The following is a 26,225-nucleotide window of genomic DNA, read 5'->3' as shown; positions in this document are numbered from 1 at the left end:
ATCTCTGGTGGCTGTGCCCTGCCCTAATTCCTCCCAGCCAGCACCCTCGCTCCCTCCTTGGAGCAGGCCCTGGAGGGCGGATGGGGGGAGTGTTCCATCTTGTCCAGTGCAGGCATTTTGCACCTCCCTGTCTCCTGCAGCAGGCAGCCCTCCCTTCTCCAGGGAAGCCTTGATGATCTCTGCTTCCACACCTAGACCAGGATGACAGGGTGGGTATTACTGCGTACTTGGCAAAGCGTGAGTTCATTTCTGGGTTCCTGCTTTTGTTACCATCTTGCCCCAAAAATAAGACCTAGCTGGACAATCAACTCTCCTGCATCTTTTGGAGCAAAGATTAATATAAGACCTGGTCTTATTTTACTATAAGACTGGGTATAATATAATATAACATAATATAACATGACAGAATATAATATATAATGCTAGCTATTACTTTACTATAAGACTGGGTCTTATATTAAGTTTTGCTCCAAAAGACGCATTAGGGCTGACTGTCTGGCTAGGTCTTGTTTTCGGAGAAACAGGGTAGCAGTCAGAGTGCGTCCTCCATCTTCCTGGGCTGTGGCAGCCCTCTGCCTGCTGCAATGTAGGGGCGGGGCGGGGCAGGGCACACACTCCTCATACAAGGTGTGTCTCTGAGGTGCTCTGTCTTCTGCGTGTGTCCCTTGAGGAAGGAGTTGCTATGGTAACTGTCCCTCTGGCAAACAGGCGAGAGTGAACAGAAGATAAGGCTCTTGCTCAACTAGCAGGAGTGTGGAGCTGTGCCCCTCCTTGTTTTCCCCACTTGGCACAGCTCCCCTCCCTCCCCACAGGGCTGAGGGCTGTTCGAAGGTAAGCTGGGGTTTTCCAAAAAGGAAGGGCCCTGGATTTTCTGGCTCCTTGGTGAAGCAGGCAGCAGAATGGCCCGAGCGAAACACGGCTCATTGCACTGCACACACCTCCCTCAGCCTTCCACAGCCACCTCATGGTCACTCCCAGCTGGATCCAGGCTGGCAGCCCCAACCCACAGAATGATGGTGTTTCCCCGGAAATAAGACCTCGCTGGACAATCGGCTCTGATGCTCTTGTGGAGCAAAAATTAATGTAAGACCCGGTCTTATTTAACTATAATATAAGACCAGGTCTTATAATGTAATATAATGTAATGTAATATAATATAATATAACATAACATAATATATACCAGGTCTTGTACTAATTTTTGCTCCAAAAGACGCATTAGACCTGATTGTCCAGCTAGGTCTTATTTTCGGGGAAACGTGGTAGCAGTAAGTGAGCACAGTCCTGACGATTTCCCAAGTGGAGAAGCTCAAGCCATTGGAAGTTTCAGCCACAAAGTGAGAGTTCAGGGGGAAAAATAAAAAGCAAAAAAGCTCACAGAAGTCGGGGAATTCTTGGAGAATTGCTCTTCAGGTTTCTCAGCCATGGGTGCTACTTACAGATCACTCCTTGGCTTTACTTCCTTGTGTTACATACTTCCTGTCTGCTACCCAAATCGGGGCCAAACGCTCAGGGTTCTGGTGACCCCTTCTCGCCCTCCAGGTCTTTGCACCCAGCACCACCATCTCCCCTGCACAAAAACAGAGCATCACTGCCGAAAATGTAAAGACCACATCCCTCCTCTCCTGTATCCCACCAGCAGCCACTGTGCCTCTCATGGGGAGAGCCTTCCACTAACACTCCAGGCAGGAAGAGGAAACAGGCCCTCTCCACTTTCCTGAGAAACTGAATTTCAAATTATCTTCTTGCCACAGGCATGCGCTTAGGGCATCACTGTGGGTTGTTCTCTCTCTCTCTCTCTCTCTCTCTCTCTCTTCATCCCTCCCTCACTCTCTATCTCTCTCCCCCGCCCCCTCCTCCCTCCCACCCTCCTTCCCTCTCTCTGCCAGGTGAAGCATTCTTAGCACATTATGGGGAAAAGCTTGTAATCCTCCTGACTCCTGTATATTCTGGCTCTCCAGATACTGTTGGCCCTTACATGCTTCCCAGTGGCCTCAGAAACTGGGGGAAGGCTGGGGAGGGGGTGGGATGGTGGAGGCTAGGAAGTCAGCCAAGTGGGCACCAGCTCTGCTCTGCCAGCTGCCCCTCTCCAGCCTTCGTGCCGCACTGCACAGGCTCCAGCCCAGTGACAGCTGTGGCTGGCTCTCCTTCCTGTGCCCTCGCTCCCAGGTCTGTGCTCACGTCAGGTCAGACCCCTGCTTTGGCTCCCTACCAGCCGGGGGTCAGGGCAAGAGCATTGCAGGTGTGCTACCTGCTCCGTGAACATAGAAGGAAAGGCAGGCTGGGCTGGCCAGGCAGGCATTTCCACATTCAGGGCACCTGAGGCCTAAGGTCATGTCTTGTAGGCATCCCAAGCACCCTTTTCTGCTTGGCTAAGACAGAACCGTCTCTGTGGGGCACTGGGACTCACTGCCACGACCACCTGTAGGGAAGCTTCAGTGAAACTACAGGCTGTAGGGGGAACAGCTCTGTTGAAACTAACGGGTGAACGTCAGAGAGGTCCTGATTGTCTCCCCTTCTTTCACGGGCCTCACTCCAGTGACTTTCACATGTGAGTTCCATGGTGGGGGACTCTGTGGCCTCGGAGCATGGAGCAGGCAGGTGCCACTGGTGTCCTGTGATTACCGAGTAAGTGATTGTCCTCAGTGTGGCGATTACCGAGTAAGTGAATTCCTGCCGTGGAGTTAGGGGAGGAACCTGGTGTTCAAGGTAGGACTGATTTTTCATCCCCACCAACATGAGAGTTTGCAGGAGTAGCCAAGCAGCTTTTCAGCTTTATACACAGAGCAGTTTTCACATTGGGTTCAGCTATTGCCTTAACAAGGAATACCTGTAATATTACAAATTTTAAACACCTAATTTTCATGTAGCTAGAATTTTTTTGCTATTTTAAATGATTCTGAATTTTGACTTTGCCAGAGACATCTAGTGTTTGCAACATAACCTAAATATTAGAAATTGTTTAGTACCAGGAAGAGGTCCGACTTCAGCTGGGCCCAGTGGGGTGGACTCGAAGGACGTGACAGCAGAGCCATGGCAGAAATGGGCATGTAAGATACACTTTGAGACAGTCTGTGTTTCTCATCAGGAAATGAGGGGATGAGATTGACAGTGACCAGAACTGTGCCCCCAAGGAGGAAACAGAGGTCACTTCTCATTTCCCCATCTTTGGTGCTGTGGTGTCTTTCTGTCCTGTGAGAGCCTGCCCCAAAAGACAGGTGAATAAACGCTACTTAGCACCAGATAGGGGGTAGGCTCATATCCTACTATGGTTTATTTTTTTTAATTTTGAAAAATGCCAAATTTATGGAATGCTGAAAGAGGAATGCTCTTACATTGTACACCTAGATTTAACAACTGTCAACATTTCACCATAATTGCTCTACTCTGTAGACTTTTCAGAATTATCTGAGAGTAAATCGCAGATATCAAGACACTTCACCTCTAAATACTTCAGCACGTGTGTCCTAAGAACAGGATGTCCCCTACAGAGTGTTAACACCTTTGTCACACCCAAGAAAATTAATAATCCGCTAGTGTCTGATAGTCAGTCTACTAGGGTGCCAAAAAAATGTATACCTCTGATTATCGGTATATACTAAGTATTACAATTTTAATACAGTTTTTTTCCTTGCTTAAAATGTGTATACATTTTTTTTGGCACCCGCTGTCTAATCAAATCTCTGTTGTCTCCAAAATGACATTTTTAGCTTGTTTTATAATAAGGATCCAATGGCAGATTGACACATTGTATTTGGTTGTTATGTCTCTGTAGCCTCTTTTCACCTGCTACACCCCACCTCTTCCGTTTTATGTTTTTATGACGCTGACTGTGCAGAGTCCAGGCAGATCCTTCTAGTTTTGAATGCGAATGTGCAGGCATTCAACATGGACTCCATCCGCAGAGACTTACTCAGCACCTGTAATGTGCCCCCGCCCCCTGAAGCCCCATATACCCAGGCATGACCTGTTGCTCAGGATGCACGTTCAGTCTTGGGGGCCACACCATTGTCTCCTCGGGGTTGGTCCTGGTGACGTTTGGCTGCCGACTGCAGGCAGCCCCATTCTGGGAAATAGGTTCAAGTCTCAGCCCTGCCCCTTCTTACTGAGGGACCTTTAGCTGGTCCCTTCTCTCTAATCCTCTGTGTCTTTATCACCAAAACAAAAGGGTTGGACCAGGGGTTTGACTCAGCACCTCTGCGACTCCACTCAAAGTGTGCCGGGCAGACCGCCTGCAGCTTTGCACCTCAGCATAGCTGCCTCGTGAAGCCGCTGCCTGCGCCCATTCCCGGCACCGTGAGTGGGGGCCAGGAGGATGCCCGCGATCCTCGGATGCTCTGACCTTATGCTCTTCCCCTTTGCTCCCCACAGCGGAGATTCTGGAGCTGGCTGGCAATGCAGCGAGAGACAACAAGAAGGGACGGGTCACGCCCCGGCACATCCTGCTGGCTGTGGCCAACGATGAAGAGCTAAATCAGGTATGGGGCTCTCCTAGCCGCCCCCACCCCAGACACCTGAGCAGGCACTCATGCACCCCGAGAGACAGAGCTGTCTGTGCAAAGGGAGGTTGGTGTTTGGCTGGCTATCAAAAGCATGGACTGCATTTTGGACTATTAGCAGCTTCCCTGTCCCCCTCCCCGTGGTGGTTTTCCTGGATGCCTGCTTGGGGTTGGGGAGGAAATAAGGTGTGTGGCTTGGACTCTGAAGATTTGCTCCCTGTGTAGTGAGTCTGGGTCTTGTCAGCATCGTGTAGATGCCATGGAGAGAGGAGCCCTACCAGCCAAAATCCAGAGCATGGGTGGGCAGGGCTGACTTCTTCAAGGCCAAGGGCAGGGTGGTCTGGCTCACCATCTGCCACTTTGGTTTTTCCACAAGCTGCTAAAAGGAGTCACCATAGCCAGTGGCGGCGTGTTACCAAACATCCACCCCGAGTTGCTAGCAAAGAAACGAGGATCCAAAGGGAAATTGGAAGCCATCATCACACCACCCCCTGCCAAAAAGGCCAAGTCGCCGTCCCAGAAGAAGCCCGTGTCTAAGAAAGCAGGAGGCAAGAAAGGGGCCCGGAAATCCAAGGTATGTGATTCGGCAGTGGTGTGTGGGGAGGAGCAGGGCAGGTGTGAGTAGGTGGGGTCCAGGAGCCCCCTTCCTGCTGAAGGCTTATCCTAACACTGATGGGGTGAGACACTACGGAGGAGCATCTGGGAGCTGGTTACAGAGGGCCCAGTTCTGCTCAAGTGGCCAGAGTCTGGACACATGCGGGGGACTGGGCTCCCCCATTTGGGGTAAGAGGGATGTAGGGAGTGTGCCATGCAGGTCAGGATGGGAGGATGCTGTGCCTGGCCTTGCAGGGGGTGCCCACACCTGTGAGAAGGGACCTGTGTGTTTAGGAGCTCCCCTGTCCTAGGACAGCTGCCATGGAGTCCTGCCCAGAGGTGCCAGCTAGCTGCCCACTTGCCCCTGGCACTCTCAGTACCAACATTGTGTGGCCATGGCTGTGTGTCCTCCTCTGAGCATGTTCCAGAGACAGACCAGGCAGTTTGCTTTTTAGAATGACTGCCTCATGAAGGAGTAACACAGAGGCATTATTCAGGTCTTTTCTGGACTGAGGCTGGATCCTCAGTGCTGCTGTTTCTGTGGGGAGAGAAACCCTCTCATTAGGGTGTTCCTTTGTCGCTGGGCCTGCCTCTCAGCTGTTGACACAGTTGGCTCCAGGGCCAACAAACTAGGTTTGGTGCACTTAAGACTCCGTCTTTAATCAAATGAATCCTAAGGCTGCCCTGCCTTGTGGTGCCCCTCAGAAGTCATCCTTCTGGCCTCCAGCCAGACTAGGAGGAAATGACATCTGGCAGAAGGTGTCCTCCCTATTCTGTAAGACCTTCAATAAAAACTTGGAAATGCCTCATGGGGTCTAAGGTTGCCATTTCAGGATGTTCTTTCTACTGGAGCCCAAAGCCTCGCACCAGAGTGACATGGTGAGGTCACCTCCCAGGACAGGCTCCAGGAGCCCTGACCTGGAGCCACGCTCCCAGCATGTCCCCTCCTCTGAGCCGGTCCAAAGATCAGGTCCCTGGCCTGTCTGTGCCTCAGACGGACTGGCTTTCACCACGTGGGGGCACCTTCCCTGACCTCTAACCTCCCATCCACACTGTGGGCCTTCTTTAGTTCAGGTGGAAGAGGCTATATTTTTTGGTACATCCTTCTGCGTACAAACAAATGCTTCCCTGAAAACAAACAGAGTCCAAATTCCTCTTGCCAACAGGCCACCCGCCCCACTCTACCCAGCTCTGAATCACTTCCAGGTCTTTGAGAGAGAAACCCGATATTGAAAAGCATCCTATAAGTTTATTTCCAGACGCTTGCAGTCCACCGAGCTCACAAGTCCTGGAGAAGGCTTGGCGCCAAGTGGGGATTTCGCAGAATGCACTGTTCTCATTTCTGCTAACTATAAAATTAGCGCATTGAACTGTTTCTTTTCCCCCTTTCAACATTTGTAGTTGGGAGGAGCAGGATGAGGAAGGCAGGGAAAGGGCCTGTGCAACCGTTTTTAAATGTTAAAACGGAAGGTGAAGATGCCAAATCTGTCATCTCTTGATGACGGACCCAGGGAGCTGGCTGCCCCCAGAGCAAGGCCCCTTGTGCTGGGCACTGGGGGCCAGCAGGGCAGGTACAAGTCCCTCAGCCTCGCCTTCCTGTAGCCGTGGCCAGAGCCATGGCGCTCCATCCTTCAGAACCCCTGCTCGTTGATGTGTGAGCAGCCTTTTTGACTCCAGTGTGTCCAACAACGCTGGGCTGAACCCTGCTCCCTCTCACCCGATTCTTCCCCTAGTAGTTTGGGCTGATGACTTTCTGAACTTCCCAATTGACCAAAAATTAGGAGGGCTTTTTCTTTCTCTTTGGACTTGAAATATAGAAGGTGTGTGTGTGTGTGTGTGTGTGTGTGTGTGTGTGTGTGTGTGTGTCTAGCTCCTAGTAGCTATATTTGGAATTCAGTGTTTCTAATAACCATATGCCAATAATCACTCGAACACTCAACATTTCCCTTGATTACAAAAGCAGGAAGTCTGTTATGGTGGTCTGTTTTTCTTCCACACAATAAAACACATTGTCTGCTTACTGTATGAGTATTTGGCTAACATTAAACCCTGGGGGATGCTGAAATTGGAACCGTGAACAGCTAATTTTCAAAACATTTGTTTAATGTAAATTGTGGTGTCAGCTCCCAGAAACAGTGGAGAACCCTGCATCTCCACGTTTAAGTGGAATGTTCTGAAAATAACCTTTCCAGAGACTTGCAGAGAAAGCCTTAGTAACATGCTAAAGCACTTGTAGTGAAAGGGACTTGGTATTTTTCAAGTGTCAACACTTGAATTCCAAATCATAATTTTCCCCCCAATTCTACGTAATTGGAAGCTTTTGAAAGTCTCCAGTTGTGACAGCTGAGTCAGCTATAGTGGAAATGGTGAGAGAATAGAAAAGGCAACAGAACCCACGGGGCGAGGAGTGTGGGGCCCTGGCAGTGCCTTAGGGTTTTGCCTTCCTACTTGGGTGGCCTCAGGCACGTCTGTGCCTCAGTTTACACCTCTCCCAATAAAATGACTGGGTCCATCCCAGCCTTAAAATTCAGTGACTATGAATATTCCCATAATGTGTTTTTGACTAGGTGATATGGTAAGAATCTGCATGGTACAAAACAGTACGTAGTAATAAAATCTCACTCCTACCACAGTCCCCCGACTTCTCTCTAGAGCAGGCTCTGTAATGAGTTTTTATGTATCCTTGCAGAAAGTATGCATGTAAAAGCATATAATATGTAAAGCCTTCCCCATCCTCTCTACCTTAAAAATATATATGTATATAAATCATGTTACCCACTGTATTTGCAGGGTGGCATAGTAATTAAGGGTGCCAGCACAGCTGGCTTTGTATTCGAGTTCTGCCATTTCCTGGCTGTGTGACCTTGGGAAGTGACTTGACCTCTCTGGTAGCTCAGTTTCCTTATCTGTAAAATGGAGCTATAACACAGGGTGGTTGGGAACCTTAAGAGAGAGTACATGTAAAGTGCTTATAGCAATGTCTGGCACAAATGTTAACAGCTGCTGCTGTTGCCTTAGCAGAGTGCTGCCATGTCTGGGCATGTAGAGCTGCTGAGTGTTTCATAGTGTGACTCTCGTTACTTCCATGGTGTGCCAAACCAGTGTCCCCAGTTCTCTACCAACGGACTTCTGGTTGTTTCTGGCATGCACTCTGACAGGCAGTACCACAGAGACCATCACTGTATGTGGGTCTGTGCTCATGGACAAGAGTTTCTGTAAGATAACGTCTTCAAGCTAAACCGCGGGGCAGTCTATTTTCAACTGTAATGGCTGTTGCTCACACAGAGAGCATTTTTTCCATTAAGAAATTTCAAAAGCCACCTCATTTTTGTCATGTTTCTCACCGAGTTGTTTAAAGAAGATGCATTCATGGGACCAGTATTTATGAAGTCTACACGTGCTCGTTACTGTTCTCAGTAGTGGGGTATAGCACTGAACAAAAGGCCCTTGCCTGCCTCCCGTGCTCAGTGAGCTCTGAGCTAGTGAGGGGGACAGAGACATTCCAGAAGGTTGGGGAGTGGCGAGCAGGTGCTATGACAAAAATAAAGTGGAGTGATGGCGTAGGCGGTGTTATTTTCCATAGGCGGTCAGGTGAGCCTTCTCTGGGAAGGTGACACCTGAATGGAGACCTGAGGGAGTAAGGTATCTGGGCATTCAAGTGACTGGGAAGAGAGAGCTCCTGACAGAGGTGCAGCAAGTGGGCCTGAGGTGGGAGCACGCCTGACTCCTCCCACAGAGAACGGGACCGAGTTTTCATGTGAGGACCCTACCGTGTCCATAATGGACACCTTTGGTGGTCAGGGAAGCCTGGGACCTTTCTCAAGATAAAGTTTCAAATGCCTGAATCCCACAGGTCAGAGTATTTATAATACTAGGAGTCCTAGGATAATATTTAGGGAATCTACAAGAAGATAGTTTTTTGCCAAAGAATTTGGATGAACAGTTATCTCACCTAGGATTTTTCAACCAAACACTTATTAGTACCAACATTCCAACTGCCCCCACCCCATAGAAAATCACCCTCCTGGATCATGAAGACAGGCTTGCTCCTTACCGCCTGGCAAAGCCCAAGATGATTTTGGTAGAGCACCTCTTTTCTGAGAAATAAATATTTAAGTTGCAAATTGAGTGATGAGTGTTCTGGTAAAGATGCCAAAGAAAGGGATTGGTTCTTTTAAGAAGCTGCCATCCTTGTAAGATTCTGCTGGCTTTGTAATGAGATTTTTGGCAGTTCAAACATCAGAGTGAAAGACACAGCATAGGTAAGCTTGGGTCGATTTTACGTAGTAAGCCTTTTTGGATACTCAGTTCTCCAGTTCTTAAATATGTCTCCCACTGACTCTGACCTCATGGGTTTTCTGCTGCTGAAAACAAAGCTGGGTGTGTGTATAATACATGGGAGCTTTGGGATTTGTAGAACAATATAAACTTCTAAAAAGTCAGTCATTTTGGAGATTGGCAGAGTTTTTCTTGCTACCTTCCTCCCCCTCCCGCCAAGTTAGAATATGAAAAGAAGCTACCTCCTACCATCATTAGTTCATCATAAAAGAAAGGGCGTTTTAGTACCAAAAAGTTAGGAAGGGGCATAATCCCAGGCTACAGGCTTTATGAAAAACTTAGGGCATAATTACTATGATTTGAATGTGCTGACATCTCACAAGACAGCTGCGGACCTAAAGTACCCCTGGATGGACTGCAGAGAACCAGGAAGGAAGGAAGGGCTTGTCTTGCAGGGTTTGACCGCCTTCTCTCTCAGCCCCTTGTTTAATGTGGACTTCCCTCGCCTTAGTCGCATTTCCTGATGAGGCATCTAAGGCCTGGGAAGGTGAGCGCTTTGCCCAAGGTCATGCAGCTAGTAAGACCAGAAGTCAAATGCAGAACTTCAGAGTTTAAACATAGTATCACATATATGTCCTGTGACCATGGATCACTTCCCTTGGCAGAAACCCCTCTGTTCTGACGGTGGAGGGCTGCAAAGTCACCTACTGCAGGCTGAGTTGGGCAACAGCTTAAAATAATTTTTTAATATCACATTCTGGTCCCTCATGAAATGTGTGTATTCATGAGATATATTTGCTTAAAATTTCTACCTCTCACCCTCTGCAGCATTCTTTTTCCCAGTTTTACCGAGATGTAATTGACATACATCACTGTATACATTTAAGGTGCACAGTATAATGATTTGATTTATAAATTGTGAAATGATCACCACAATAAGTTAACGTCTGTCATCTTATCTATAAAGTGTTTTTTTGCCTTGTGGTGAGAACTCTTAGGATCTGCTCGTCACTTTTGGGTATATCATACAACAATGTTAACTATAGTCACGTTGCACATTAATTACATCCCTAGTCGTTATTTATAATTAGAAGTTTGTACCTTTTGACCACCTTCATTCAATTCTCCTTCTCCCAGTTCCTCGCCTCTGGTAACCACAAATCTGATTTATTTTATGAGTTTGGATTTTGTTGTTGTTTTTAAAGGTTCCACATATAAGTGAGATCATATAGTACTTGTCTTTCTCTGACTTATTTCACTTAGCATAGTACCCTCAAGTTTCATCCATACTGTCGTAAGTGGCAGGATTTCCTTCACTTTTATGGCTGAATACTCCATTGTGTATCCTCATATATGTATTCCACGACTTTTTTATTTTTTGTACAGCATGAGGAAAGAAGTTTCTCATGAGGGTCTGAAGCTTAAACAATTTTGGGGACCCTATTTAAATAAACTATAAAACTCTAAATACAAAATTAGGTTCAGGGCCTTGGAAGCTGAGCAAGTTAAGGGGCCTTTATTATCTTCATAGTAAATTCAGTTCTGCTGGGGTCTATATTCTCTTTTTGTCTTCTATCACTTAACATTGTGTTTGAGAGATTCATCTAGGTTCTTGTATGTGGCAGCTAGCACCAGGTCTGCGCGTTTCATTGTTTGAGTGTACCACATCATGCTTATCCATTCTGCTGTTGAGAGACTTTTGTTTCCAGTTTGAGGCTCCGACCAATATTCCTGCTGCAAAAGCACATACCTTTCGGTGCACACATGTTACATTGTGTTTGGAGTGTAGCTGTGAGTGGAACTGTGGTATCTTGGGTATTCATATGTTCAGCTTTAGTAGGTAGTGCCAAATAGTTTTCCCGGATGATGGTAAAATATATGATCCTAATGCAGCATATGGGAGTTCCAGTTCTACATTCTTGCCGAAGTAGTGGTATTTTGAGGCTTAAGTTTTAGCCAGCCTGGTGGGTGGGTATTGCCCTGATGTCCAATTAGCTTTAGCAAATTTTCAAATGAATTTTGGCCTTTCTCTTGTACAGATGTTTTATACATTTTTAAAAAATTGGGTTATCCATTTTTAATGACTTACAGGAGTTCCTTTTATGTTATGGATAAGAGTTCTTTTTTATTGTGATATAATGAACACATAAGATTATGTTAGTTTTATGTGTAAAACATAATGACTTGCTATTGGTATATACAGCAGATACATGAATAACGTTTTATAACATTAAGAGATGCTTTTGGAACTTAACTCTTGTTTATATAAATTAGCCTGTGGTAAAATTAGTCTTGTTATGTGTTGTTTCGCTGCCATTCCAAGAACCTATCGATGGCATTGAGGACTTACTGTTCTGCAATATGATCACCACAATAAGTCCAGTTAACATCCATCACCATACATAGTTACAAATATTTTTTTGCAATGAAAATTTTTAAGAGCTATTCTCTTAGTGACTTTCAAACATGCAATATACCATCACTAACTATAGTCACCATTCTGTACATTATACCCCTATGACTTATTTACTTTATAACTGGAAGTTTGTACCTTTTGACCTGCTTCAGCCAATTGACCTACCCCCCCCAACTCTGGCAACCACCAGTCTGTTCTCTGTACCTATGAGCTTGTTTTGTTTCTGTTTTTTTAGGTTCCACATGTAAGTGGGATCATATGGTATGTGTCTATCTATCTGGCTTATTTCACTTAGCATAATGCCCTCAGGGGTTATCCATGTTGTTGCAAAAGGCAGGATTTCCTTTTTATGGATGAATAATATTCCATTATATAAAAATATGTAATATATACTATATGTAATATATATACACACACACACACACACACACACACACACACACACACACAAAATGTTTTCTTTATCCATTTACTCATCGATGGTCACTTAGGTTGTTTCCATATCTTGGCTATTGTAAATCATGCTACAGTGAACATGAGGGAGTGCATATATCTTTTCGAATTAGTGTTTTCATTTTCTTCTGATAAATACCCAGAGGTGGAATTGCTGTATCATATGGTAGTTCTATTTTTAATTTCTTAAGGAACCTCTGCCATACTGTTTTCCATAGTAGTTGTACCAATTTGTATTCCTACCAACAGTGCACAAGGGTTCCCTTTTCTCCATGTCCTTGCCAGCATTTGTTATCTCTTGTCTTTTTGATAATACTTGTCCTCCTAACAGATATGCAGTGATATCTCACTATGGTTTTCACTTGCATTTCTCTGATAATTAGTGATATTAGCACTTTTTCATGTACTTGTTGGCCACTGGTATGTATTCCTTGGAAAAAATAATCTATTCAGGTCCTTTCTCCATTTTTTGAATTTTTTTTGTTCTTGTTTTTTGCTGTTGAGTTGCATGAGTTCTTTGTATATTTTGGATGTTCATCTTTTATCAGATATAGGATTTGCAAATGTTTTTTTCCCATCCCATAGGTTGTCTTTTCATTTTGTTGATGGTTTCCTTTGCTGTGCAGAAGCTTTTCAGTTTGATGTCGTCCTGCTTGTTTATTTTTGCTTTTGTTGCCTCTGCTTTTGGTTTCAAATCCAAAAATCAGTGCCAAGACCTTACCCAGGAGCTTACCCATTATGTTTTCTTCTAGAAGTTTTAGGGTTTCAGGTCTTAGTTCAAGTCTTTAGTCCATTTTGAGTTGACTTTTGTGTATGGTGTCAGATAGGGGGGATAGAGTTTCATTCTTTTGCATGTGGCTGTCCAGTTTTTCTAACACCATTTATCAAAGAGATTATCCTTTCCCTGTTATATATTTTTGGTGCCTTTGTCACAACTTAATTGAACAAATATACATGGGTTTATTTCTGGGCTCTCTGTTCTCTTCCATTGACCTGTGTATCTGTTTTATGCCAATACCATACTGTTTTGATTACTATAGCTTTGTAATATAGTTTGAAAACAGGAAGCATGTTGCTTCCAACTTTGTTCTTATTTCTCAAGATTAGCTTGGCTTGGAGTATTTTGTGGTTCCATACAAATTTTAGGATTGCTATATTTCTGTGAAAATTGCCATTGGAATTTTACTAGGGATTGCATTGACTCTGTAGATTGCTTTGGGCAGTGTGAATTTTAATAATATTAATTCTTCTAATCTGTGAGTACAGAATATCTTTCCATTTATTTGTGTCTTCTTCAATTTCTTTCATTAATATCTTATGGTTTTCAGTGTACCGGTCTTTTACTTCCTTGGTTAAATTTATTTCTAGGTATTTTATTCTTTTTGATGAAATTGTAAATGGAATTGTTTTTGTAATTTCTCTTTCTGATAGTTCATTATTAGTGTATAGAAACACAACAGATTTTTATGTATTGATTTTGTTTCTGCAACTTTACTGAATTTGTTGATTAGGTCTGACAGTTTTTTGGTGGAGTCTTAAGGGTTTTTTATATGTAATATCATGTCATCTGTAAATAATGAGTTATACTTCTGTTCTGATTTGGATGCCTTTTATTTTTCTTGCCTCATTGCTATAGCGAGGGCTTCCAATACTGTATTGAATAAAAGTAGTGATAATGGGCATCCTTGTCTTGTTCCTGATCTTAGAGGAAAAGGATTCAGCTGTTCATCATTGAGTATGATGTTAGCTGTGGGCTTGTCATATGAGGTCAGACAATTAAGTTTACGAACTTGTTGCATCAATGTTGCTAACCCTTTTTGATATCAGAGGGATTATTCATTATGAATTTGTACCAACTGGACAAACAGTTAACCAAGTTTACTATTTGGAAGTGCTGAAAAGGCTGCGTGAAAAAGTTACGCGACCTGAACTTTTCTCCAACAATTCATGGCTCTTGCATCACGACAATGCACCAGCTCACACGGCACTGTCTGTGAGGGAGTTTTTAGCCAGTAAACAAATAATTGTATCGGAACACCCTCCCTACTCACCTGATCTGGCCCCCAGTGACTTCTTTCTTTACCAGAAGATAAAGGAACTATTGATAGGAAGACATTTTGATGACATTCAGGACATCAAGGGTAATACGACGACATTTCTGATGGCCATTCCAGAAAAAGAGTTCCAAAATTGCTTTGAAGGGTGGACTAGGCACTGGCCTGGTGCATAGCTTCCCAAGGGGAGTACATCGAAGGTGACCATAGTGATATTCAGCAATGAGGTATGTAGCACTTTTTCTAGGATGAGTTCACAAACTTAATTGTCAGACCTTGTATATGGCCTTTATTATGTTGAGGCACATTCCCTATCTACTCACTTTGTTGAGAGTTTTTATCATAAATGAATGTTGAATTTTGTCAAATGCATTTTCTACACCCAATGAGATGATCATATGATTTTTATCCTTCATTTGTGTTGTGTCACGTTTATCGATTTGTGGATGTTGAACTATCCTTGCTTCCCTGGAATAAATTCCACTTGATCATAATTATGATCCTTTTAATGTATTGTTGAATTTGATTTGCTAATATTTTGTTGAGGATTTTTACATCTGTAATCATCAGGGACATTAGCTTGTAATTTTCTTGGGGCATCCTTTTACTGGTTTTGGTATCAGTGTATTGCTGGCCTTGAAAAATGAATTTGGAAGCATTCCCTCCTCTTCTATATTTTTGAAGAGATTGAGAAGGATAGGTATTAATTCTTATTTAAATGTTTGGTAGAATTCGCCAAGAAGTCATCTGGTCCTGGACTTTGTTTTTTGGGAGGTTTTTGATTACTGATTCAATCTCTTTATGAGTCATCGATCTGTTTACATTTTCTATTTCTTCATGATTCAGTCTTTGTAGATTGTTTCTAGGAATTTATCCATTTCTTCTAGGTTGTTCAATTTTTTGGCATATAATTGTTCATAGTAGTCTCTTATGATCCTTTGTACTTCTGTGGTATTGGTTGTAATGTCTCCTTTTTCATTTGATTTTATTTGAGTCCTCTTTATTTCTTGGTGAATCTAGCCAGAAGTTTGTCAATTTTGTTTATCTTTTCAAATATCAGCTCTTAGTTTCATTGATCTTTTCTGTTGTATTTTTAGACTCTATTTCATTTATTTCCACTTTGATGTTATTTCCTTATTTGTTATCTCCTTCCTTCTGCTAACTTTGAGCTTTATTTGTTCTTTTTCTACTTCCTGAGGTGTTGTAAAGTTAGGTTGTTTATTTGAGATTTTTCTTGTTTCTTGATGTAGGCATTTATCACTATAAACTTCCCTCTTAGAACTACTTTTGCTGCATCTCATAAGTTTTGGTATGTTGTAGCTCCATTTTTATTGCTCTCAAGGTATTTTTTTATTTCTCTTTTGATTTATTCTTTGACCCATTGGCAGCGTGTTGTTTAATCTCCACTTATCTGTGAATTTTCCAGCTTTCTTCTTGTAATTGGTTTCTAGTTTTATACCATTATGGTTAGAAAAAATGCTTGGTTATGATTTCATTCTTCTTAAATTCATTAAGACTTGTTTTGTGGCCTCACATCTGTTCTGGAGAATGTTTCATATGCACTTGAGAGGAATGTGTATTCTGTTGCTTTTGGATGGAATTTTCTATATATATCCGTAAGTCCATCTGATATAATGCCTTTTAAAACTGATGATTTCTTATTGATTTTCTGTTTGGATGATCATTCCATTGATGAAAGTCAGGTATTAATGTCTCCTACTATTTCTCCCTTTAGGTCTGTTAATATTTGGTTTATATATTTATGTACTTTTATATTGGGTGCATAAATATTTACAAATGTTATATCCTCTTGTTGGGCCAATCCCTTTATCATTACATAATGCCATTCATTGTCTGTTACTGCAGTCTTTGTTTTAAAGTCTATTTTACCTGATATAAGTATAGCTACCCCAGCTTTCTTTTAGTTTCCACTTGCATGGAAAAATTTTCTTCCATCCCTTCATTTTCAGTCTGTATGTTCTTAAATCGGTAGTGAGTCTCTTGTAGGCAGCATATAGATGGGTCTTAGGTTTTTATACATTCAGCCACTCTGTGTCTTTGATTGGAGAATTTAGTCCATTTACATTTAAAGTAGTTATTGATAAATACTTATTTACATTTAAAGTAGGTATTAATAGGCACTTATTGCCATTTTGTCAATTATTTCCTGGTTGTTTTGAAGTTCTTCTGTTCTTTTCTTGCTCTCTTCCTTTGTGGTTTAATTATTTTCTTTAGTGGTATGCTTAGATTCCTTTCTCTTTTGTGTATCTATGAAAGGCTTTTGCTTTGTGGTTACCATGAGGCTTACATATAACAATTCATATTTATAATGGTCTATTATATTTTGATAACCTAATTTTGAACACATCTAAAGCTCTCTACATTTTTACTGTCCCCCACCACATTTTATGTTTTTGATATCATATTTTACATCTTTTTATCTTGTGTATCCTTTAATTATTGTAGTTATACTTATTTTTAGTACTTTTGTGTTTTACTTTCACATTAGCTTTGTAAGTAATTAATACACCACTTTTACCGGTCAGATTTATACTTTCATATGTTTTCCTGTTACGAACTAGCACCTTTCCTTTTCAGCTTAAAGAAGTCCCTTTAACATTTCCCATAAAGCCAGTTTAGTGGTGATGAACTCCTTTAGCTTTTGCTTGTCTGGAAAACTAACTCCCCTTCAATTTTGAAGGACAATTTTGCTGGGTGGTAGAGTATTCTGGGTTGGAAGATTTTTTTGTTTTTGTTTTTTAACTTTCAGCACTTTGAATATATTGTGCTATTCCTTTCTGGCCTGCGAAGATTTTGCTGAAATATCTGCTTATAGACTTACGGGGGTTCCTTATATGTAACCAGTTGTTGTTCTCTTGCTGCCTTTAAGTTTATCTCTTTGTCTTTAACTTTTGACATTTTAAGTATTATGTCTTTGTGTGGGTTTCTTTGTATTCAGCTTATTTGGAACTCCTTGGGCTTCCTGGCAGGATTCCCTTATTTTTTGTAGCTGAATAATATTCATGTGTATGTGTGTGGGGTGGGGAGGGTGTTTGTGTGTGTGTGTGTGTGTGTGTGTGTGTGTGTGTGTATTATTGCTGAAAGTCACCAGTATTAATTATCACAGATTAAATCTTATAACCTGGCTGCATAGGCAGCTGCTGACATGTATCTGGGTACAGGGAAGCTCTCAGGCTTTCCTCCACCCAATAAAACCAGCTCCAATTCCTGGATGCTGAAATTTTGTCAGGACTTTCTCACCTTTTAAAATCTAAGTGTCCTTGGGCAGAAGTGCTAAATCCTTGTCTACCTATCAACTGCATCCCATTCCTGAGTGTCTACTGAGCACCTCTTGTATGTGTGGTGTTCACTCAGTAGGGCAGTGGTTTTTATTTTTTACTTGCATACATCCTGAAAGAGTTTTTAAAATCTTTGTATCACCCACATTCAAAATTGACAGCTGAACTTTTCATAATAAATGTAAATATCTGCAAAGGGAATAATTTTTGGTACATAATAAATATTGACATTTAAAAAGAAAACTGTTTCAAGTGTATCCAAAGAAATCTAAATACTGTGATGATTTGATATACTATCATTTAAAAAATAACACAGACTCTTTGTAACAGTTGGAAAATTGACATTTTTTTCCCTTGAGCCCTTATTTCCCTTTCCTTGCTATACAAAATTTTATCCTAATGTAACTGATTTTTATGCTTATACTATTTTATTGATCTCAACAAAAATAGTGTATATAAATTTAAACTTATTTTGAAAAAATTTCAGAAAAGCACTAAATGTTATGAATTCTACAGGGTTGGATAGTTATAACATTTAATAATATGCAATTGATCAAACTGAAAAATACTTTATGAATTTTAATAACTTAAGGAAAAAGTAAAGTGTTTTCTTGAAATTGTATCTTATAATGGGATGGATGGAGATAGTTTTTTCAATTAACTCACCTATTCAAAGATGAATGTTACTAAATGCTAAAATGAGACAGATTTCAGCATCCTGTATTTTTGTATTTATAGGTATAAGTAAGTGCCTGGAAAATCTTGTTCACAAAAAAATAATTAAATGGGAATGGAAAGGATTTTGTTAGAGCAACGTCACTCAATCCCCTGAACTCTTTCTGAGTTATAGGCCAAAAATCACATAGTAATCTGTCATCATTTTGTTTTAGTAAATGTTTTATTTTAGAATCGTTTTAGATTACAGAAAAGTTACAAAGACAGCACGGAGAATTTCCCCATTGTTAACATCTTACATAACCCTGGTGTGTTAGTCACATCTAAGAGACCAGCACTGGTACATTGCCATTAACTAAGCGCCGTCAATCTATTCTTTAATGATCTATCAGCTGTTAACTCAATTTAGTATTTCTTCAGTTTTGTTGAAAACACAGAATTAGAAACAGCTGACTTGTGAAAAGATTTGTTATCCAGCTTGCCCCTTTCTTGTTTCCTGGAAAGGATATCAAAAAAGCTTTACCAAGACTTCTTACCATGCAATTATTGATTATACCTGTTTCTCTTTCATGTATCAAACAAACCTGTCCACTGAAAAGAATTAGGAAAACCAAAATAGTGGTAACTTTAATATATCTTTTCTACTACCATTTTTCTTGATAAAGTGCTTTTTGTCTTATTTATATTAAAACCTTAGTGCTTCAGATTTAGCTCATTTAATTTATGGAAAAATGTTCCATGTTAGCCATATAACCTAAATGCCAAAGCAGTCTTTATTGTTAAAGCACTGAGCAAAATTAGACCTTATTTTTCAGTGTAAGTAAAAATGTTAGTATGTTAGTGAATTTGCATCCTAAGTGGGCAAATGAATAGGGCACAAGCCTTGCTTTGCATTGACTATAAAGATTCGTCCTGCAGAAAGGCATGGCCATCTGTAATGTTTTTCTCCTACTACTATCTTTTAAAAAAAATTTCTTATAAAGTTGACATACAATAGTAGCTTTGGGTGCAGTGGTTAGACATTTATGTACTTATGAAGTGATTGCCGTGATAAGTCTAGTACTCAACTGGTACCATACATAACTATTATAATATTACTGACTATATTCCTTATGCTGCACTTTACATCCCATGACTTTTTATAACTGGCAATTTGTACGTCTTAATCCCTTCACCTTTTTCACCCATCCTTCCAACCCCCCTCTCATCTGGCCACCATCAGTTTGTTCTGTGTATCTGAGTTTGTTTCTGTTGTGTTTGTTTATTTTGTTTTTTAGATTCCACATATAAATGAAATCATACAACATTTGTCTTTCTCTTTTATTTCACTTACTCTATCCTGTAAGTCTGTCCATCTTGTCGCAAGTAGCAAGATTGCATTCTTTTTTATGGCTGAGTAATATTCCATTGTATATATGTAGCACATCTTTATCCATTTGTCTACCAATGGATACTTCGGTTGCTTCCATATTTCGGCTATTGTAATAATGCTGTGGTGAACATACGGGTGCATATATCTTTTTGAATTAGTGTTTTGGGTTTCTTTGGATAAATACCCAGAAGTGGAATTGCTGGATCATATAGTAGTTCTATACTTAATTTTTTGAGATACCTCCATAATGTTTTCCATAGTGGCTGCACCTATTTGCAATCCCACCAACAGAGCACGAGGGTTCCCTTTTCTCCACATCCTCTCCAACATTTGTTGTTTGTTGATTTATTGATGATAGCCATTCTGACAGGTGTGAGGTGATATCTCATTGTGGTTTTAATTTGCATTTCTCTGAGGCTTAGTGACTTTGAGCATCTTTTCATATATCTATTGGTCATCTGTATGTCCTCTTTTGAGAAATGTCTATTCAAGTCCTCTGCCCATCTTTTAATTATAATTTTTTTGGTGTTAAGTTTTATGAGTTCCTTATGTATTTTGGATGTTAACCCCTTATTATGTGTATCATTGATGAATGAATATCTTCTCCCATTCAGTACATTTTTCTTTCTTTTCTTTCTTTCTTTCTTTCTTTCTTTCTTTCTTTCTTTCTTTCTTTCTTTCTTTCTTATTCTTTCTTTTTTTATGGTTTCTTTCGCTGTGCAAAAACTGTAGTTTAATATAGTCCCATTTGTTTATTTTTCCTTTTGTTTCCCTTCCCTGAGGAGAAATATCCACAAAAATATTACTAAAAACAATGCCAAAGAGTTTCCTGCCTACGTTTTTTTCTAGGCGTTTTATGGTTTTGGGTCTTACATTTAAGTCTTTAATCCATTTTTATTTTATTTTTCTGTATGGTATAAGAAAGTGATCCAGTTTCATTCTTTTACATGTGTCTGTCCAGTTTCCCCAGCACTATTTATTGAATAGACTGTCTTTCCCCAATTGTATATTCTTGCTTCCTTTGTCATAGATTAATTGACCATATAGGCATGGATTTATTTCTGGGTTCTCTGTTCTGTTCCATTGATCTATATGTCTGTTTTTATGCCAGTAAAGTGCAGTTTTGATAACTATAGCCTTGTAGTATAATTTGATACCATGTATCATGACACCTCCAACTTTGTTCTTCTTTCTCAAGATTGCTTTAACTATTTGGGGTTTTTTGTGGTTCAGTATAAATTTTAGGATCATATGTTCTAGTTCTGTGAAAAATGCCTTCGATATTTTGATAGGGGTTGCACTGAATCTGTAGATTGCTTTGGTTAATATGGACATTTTAATGATGTTAAGTGTTCCTATCCATGAGCCTGGTATACCCTTCCATTTGATGTATCTTCAATTTCTTTCTTCAATGGCTTATAAGTTTTTGAGTACAGGTCTTTGTTCGTTGGTTAAATTTATTCCTGAGCATTTTATTCTTTTTGTTGCAATTGTAAATGGGATTGTTTTATTAATTTTTCCTACTGATAGTTTGTTATGGGTGTATTACAACTGATTTCTGAATATTAATTTTTTACCGTGCTACTTTACTGAATTCATTTATTCCAATAATTATTTGGTGGACTCTTTAGGGTTCTCTCTCTATAGTATCATCTTAGCTGCAAATAATGAGTTTTACTTCTTCCTTTCTAATTCAGATGCCTTTTATTTCTTGTTTGATTGCTGTGGCTAGGACTTCCAATATTATGTTGAATAACAGTGGTGAAAGTGGACATCTTGTCTTGTTCCTAATCTTAAAGAAAAACTTTCAGCTTTTCATCGTTGAGTATGATGTTAACAGTGGGTTTGTCATATATGGCCTTTATTATGTTCCCTCTATCCCCACTTCACTGAGAGTTTTTATCATAAATGGATGTTGGATTTTGTAAAATGCTCTTTCTGCAACTATTGATAGAATCACATGATTTTTATCCTTCATTTTGTTATGTAGTGTGGTGGATTCCAATAATTGATGTGCAGATAATGAACCAACCTTGCTTCCCAGGAATAAATCCCACTTGGTGTATGATCTTTTTAATGTATTGCTGGATTTGGTTTGTTAATATTTTGTTCATCAGGGATATTGGCCTATAGTTTTCTTTTTTTGTAGTGTCTTTGGCTGGTTTGGGTATCAGGGTAACGCTGGTCTCATAAAATGAGTTTGGGAGCCTTTACTCCTCTTCAGTTTTTTGGAATAGTTTGAGAAGGATCAGTATTCTTCTTTAAATGTTTGGTGAAATTCACCTGTGAAACCACCTGATCCAGGGATTTTGTTTGTTGTAAGTTTTTTTGATTACTGATTTGATTTCATTAGCAGTTATCAGTCTGTTCAGAATTTCTGTTTCTTCTTGATTTAGCCTTGGAAGGTTGTATGTTTTGAGGAGTTCATCTATTTCTTCCAGGTTGTCTAATTTGTTGGCATATAATTGTAGGATATCCTTATAAACCTTTGTATTTCTGTGGTTTCAGTTGTTACTTCTCCTCTTCCATTTCTGATTTTATTTATTTGGGCCCTCTCTCTCTTTTTTTCTTGTGAGTCTGGCTAAAGGTTTATCAATTTTGTTTATCTTTTCAAAGAACCAACTCTTGATTTCATTTATCTTTTCTATTTTTTTTTTAGACTGTATTTCATTTATTTCCACTCTGATTTTTGTTATTTTTTTCCTTCTCCTTACTTTGGGCCTTGTTCTTTTTCTAGTTCCTTTAGGTGTAAGGTAATATTGCTTATTTGAGATTTTTCTTGTTTCTTGAGGTGGGCCTGTATTGCTGTAAATTTTCCTCTTAGAACTACGTTGGCTGTGTCCAATAGATTTTGAATCGTGTTTTCATTTTCATTTGTCTCAGGTGTCTTGATGTCTTCCTTGATCTCGTTGTTAACCCGTTCATGTTTAGTAGCATGTTATTTAGCCTCCACGTGTTTGTGTTTTTCAGTTTTCTTGTAACTGATTTCTAGTTTCATACCACTGTCGTTGGAGAAGATGCTTGATATTTCAATCTTCTTCAATTTATTGAGACTTGTTTTGTGGCCTAACTTGTGTTCTATCCCAGAAAATGTTCCATGTGCACTTGAGAAAAATGTATATTCTTCTACTTTCGGGTGAAATGTCCTTAAAATAGTAATATCAATTAAGTCCATTTGGTCTAATGTGTCATTTAAGGCTGCTGCTTCTTTGCTTTTTTTTTCTGTCTGGATGATCTATCCTTTGATGTCGAGGGGGTGTTAAAGTCCCCTACTGTGGCTTTTTATGTCCACCAATATTTGCTTCATACATTTAGGTGCTCCTACATTGGGTACAAGAATTATGAGAATTGTGTCATCTTGTTGGGTTGATCCCTTTATCAATATGAAATGTCTTCCTTTTTCTCTTGTTTTAAAGTCTATTTTGTCTGATATAAGTATTGCTACCCCAGTATTATTTTTTCATTTCCATTTACATGAAATAGCTTTTTCCCTCCCTTTACTTTCAGTCTGTGTGTTTCTTTCAATCTGAAGTTGGTTTCTTGTAGGCAGCATATGTAGGGTCTTGTATTTTTATCCATTCAGCTACCCTGTATCTTTTGAGTGGAGCATTTAGTTCATTTACATTTAAAGTAATTATTGATAGGTATGTAGTTATTGCCATTTTATTCATTGTTTTTTTCTGATTTTTCTTTTTTTCTTAGTTCTTCTCTGTTCCTTTGTTATTCTTCTATTTTCTTCTATGTTGATGACTTTCTGTAGTGTTGTGTTTGGATTCCTCTCTTTATTTCTTGTATATCTCTTATAGATTTTTGGTTTGTGGTTAACATGTGCTTCCTATATATGAAGCTATGTTTATAGCAGTCTATTTTGATGGTCACTTAAGTTTGAACACATTCTAAAATCATTACAATTTTTGGTCACCCCCTCTATATTTATGTCTTTGTCACGATTTTTCACTTCTTTTGTGTGTATTTGTGTGTATCCCTTAATTTATTTTTGTAGTTACGTATGATTGTCCTACTTTTGCCTTTTAACCTTTGTATTAGCCTTATAGTTGATTCATCCACTGCTTTTATTATTTGTTTGCCTTTGTCAGTGAGAATTATTTTCTTTCCTACATTTTCTTATTCATATTTTTGATCTTCTTAAAGAAGTCCCTTTAACATTGCTTATAATACTGGTTTAGTGGCGATGAACTCTTTTAGTTTTTCCTTGTCTGGGAAACTCTTTATTTTTCCTTCCGTTCTAAATGAGTAGAGTAATCTTGGCTGTAGGTCCTTGCTTTTCATCACTTGGAGTATTTCGTGCCAATCCCTTCTGGCCTGCAAAGTTTCTGTTGAAAAATCATCTGAAAGTCTTATGGGAGCAGTTAGTACATCACTAACTGCTTTTCTCTGGCTACTTTTAAGATTTTCTCTCGTCTTTAACCTTTGGCATTTTAATTATGATGTATCTTGGTGTGGGCCTCTTTGGGTTTATCTTGTTTGGGACTCTCTGTGCTTCCTGAACTTGGTTGTCTATTTCCTTTGCCAGGTTAGGGAAGTTTTCAGTCATTATTTCTTCAAATAGGTTTCCAACACTTTGCTCTCTCTCTTCTCCTTCTGGTACCCCTATAATGCGAATGTTGGTACACTTCATGTTGTCCCAGAGATCCCTTAAACTATCCTCATTTTTTAAAGTTTTTTTTTTCTTTTTGCCTTTCCAATTGTGTTTTCCGCTACCTTGTTTTTCAGATCACAGTTTGATCCTCTCATTCATCCAATCTGCTGTTGATTCCATCAAATACATTCTTCATTTCAGTTATTGTATTGCTCATTTGTAACTCATTCTTTTTTATGGTTTCTGTTTCTTTGTATAAGTTCTCACTGAGTTCATTTATTCTTCTCCTAAGTTCACTGAGCATTCTTACAACCAGTGTTTTGAACTCTGTATCTGCTAGATTGCTTGCCACTATTTTGTTTAGTTCTTTTTCTGCAGTGTTGTCCTGTTCTTTCATTTGGGACATGTTTCTTTGTCTCCTCATTTTGGCTGCCTCCCTGAGTCTGTTTCTACATATCAGATCTGCTATGTCTCCTAGTTTTGGAAGAGTGGCCTTATGTAGTAGGTGTCCTGAGGGGCCCAGTGGCACAGTCTCCCTTTTCACCTGAGCTGTGTCCTCCAGGGGTATCCCTTGTGTGGGTTGTGTGTGCCCTCCTGTTGTAGTTAAACCTTGATTGCTGTTGTCATGTCAATGGGTGGGATTGAGCCTCAATCTGATTGGCAGTGAGGACTGGCTGTGACTACTGCGGGAAGTCCTACTTTTTGATTTACTCCCACTGGACCCTCCCTCAGGATTGATGTACTTTTTGATAATAATTGGGGGAAGAGAAAAGGTTTAGTATCTAAACAAAAATTGCCATGGTCCCCACTCTACTCACTGTACAATATATCTGAATGCAGACAATCTCCAAATGACTCAAAATATCCATTTCTAATAAAAGCCTCACCCTTAATAGAAATATGTAAGACTGGGAATGACATGCATTCCTCCTCCAGGAGTATGTCGTGCTAATATTTACTCTGGAAAGCTGGAGAAGGGTGGTTGTGCAAGGAGACCCAGCATGAAACTGGCATGAAACCTTGACCACAGGCATATTCACTCTTAGGGAAGATCAGTTTTAGGAAAAAAGTACATTAGAAAGTTGGGGATCTGGAAACATACCCCTTGGAAGGCTCTTGGGAACCCCAGGGTACACATATTTCATTCTGTGTCATGCTGGTTAGAGGCCCAGAAGCATGTGGAGATCCATGCCCACTAACAGGGGTGGGGGGGTCCCCAGGGGACAGATGGGTTCACCAAGTGCTACTATATGGATCCTGCTCTAAGGCTGAGTCTCATGAAGGAGAGTGGGAGTGTCTTACCTCCTGGGGTGGGGGCAGGTGTGGACAGTTATGGTCCTTGGTCTGCTTTGTGGATCTTTGAGAACCAATGACCTAGAACAGCTTGTCCGCCCCCCCCAAACTTGAATAGTGTATAGACATCTAGGAAGTGAAGACCCTTAATTAAGAGACATTAAGAGACATTTACTTGGTCTAAATTTATGAAAACGGTTCTGTTCTAAGTTTTTGTAAAGTTTTGTAAAATTTTGCCTTTAAATAGCTTTTAAAGAAATATAACGTGTTGAAAATACAACTTAACGTTCATCATAGAAGTGTTGGATTTCAAAATAAGCCTGTAGCTCCCACTTTGAGAACTGCTGAGAACTGCTTGGGGTTTAGTCTCCTGTTTTCTCCAGAGTATTATGGGCAAGGCCTTTGAGCAGCCTCCTTATTAGAAAAGCCAGGACTCATGGGGTCTCTGCCTGTGCACACCACATACTGACTCTTCTATTTGTGCAAGAAGAAGCAGGGAGAAGTCAGCAAGGCAGCCAGTGCCGACAGTACGACCGAGGGCACACCCGCCGATGGCTTCACAGTCCTCTCCACCAAGAGCCTCTTCCTGGGCCAGAAGGTAGGCAAACTTTCATTCTTGTCTGTTCATGGGCCCTGGGAAAGAGGGGTTCAGGCTTCATGGATGTGGATGGAGAGATTGGGGGCGGCTTCAGG

General features: G+C 40.5%; 1 protein-coding gene across 4 annotated transcripts in view; it reads left to right on the top strand.

Annotated features, from left to right (window-relative positions):
* The window catches only part of MACROH2A1 (macroH2A.1 histone), a 79,113-nt gene that overhangs the window by 27,505 nt on the left and 25,383 nt on the right, over positions 1 to 26,225 (top strand). For 2 of the 4 annotated variants that reach the window (XM_074313539.2, XM_074313537.2), the window contains exons 3-5: positions 4,371 to 4,477; positions 4,875 to 5,072; positions 26,023 to 26,130. In XM_074313539.2, coding sequence (XP_074169640.1) covers positions 4,371 to 4,477; positions 4,875 to 5,072; positions 26,023 to 26,130 — 413 coding nt within the window. Of the gene's footprint in view, positions 1 to 4,370; positions 4,478 to 4,874; positions 5,073 to 26,019; positions 26,131 to 26,225 lie in introns of all 4 variants that reach the window. The other 2 variants (XM_074313538.2, XM_074313536.2) reach the window with 1 other exon arrangement.

This window comes from Rhinolophus sinicus, chromosome 5 (assembly GCF_057876585.1).
Source record: "Rhinolophus sinicus isolate RSI-liver-muscle chromosome 5, RSI-T2T, whole genome shotgun sequence".
Taxonomy (NCBI): Eukaryota; Metazoa; Chordata; class Mammalia; order Chiroptera; family Rhinolophidae; genus Rhinolophus; species Rhinolophus sinicus.
The sequence above is the reverse complement of the archived record's forward strand: the minus strand, read 5'-3'. Positions and strand labels throughout refer to the sequence as shown.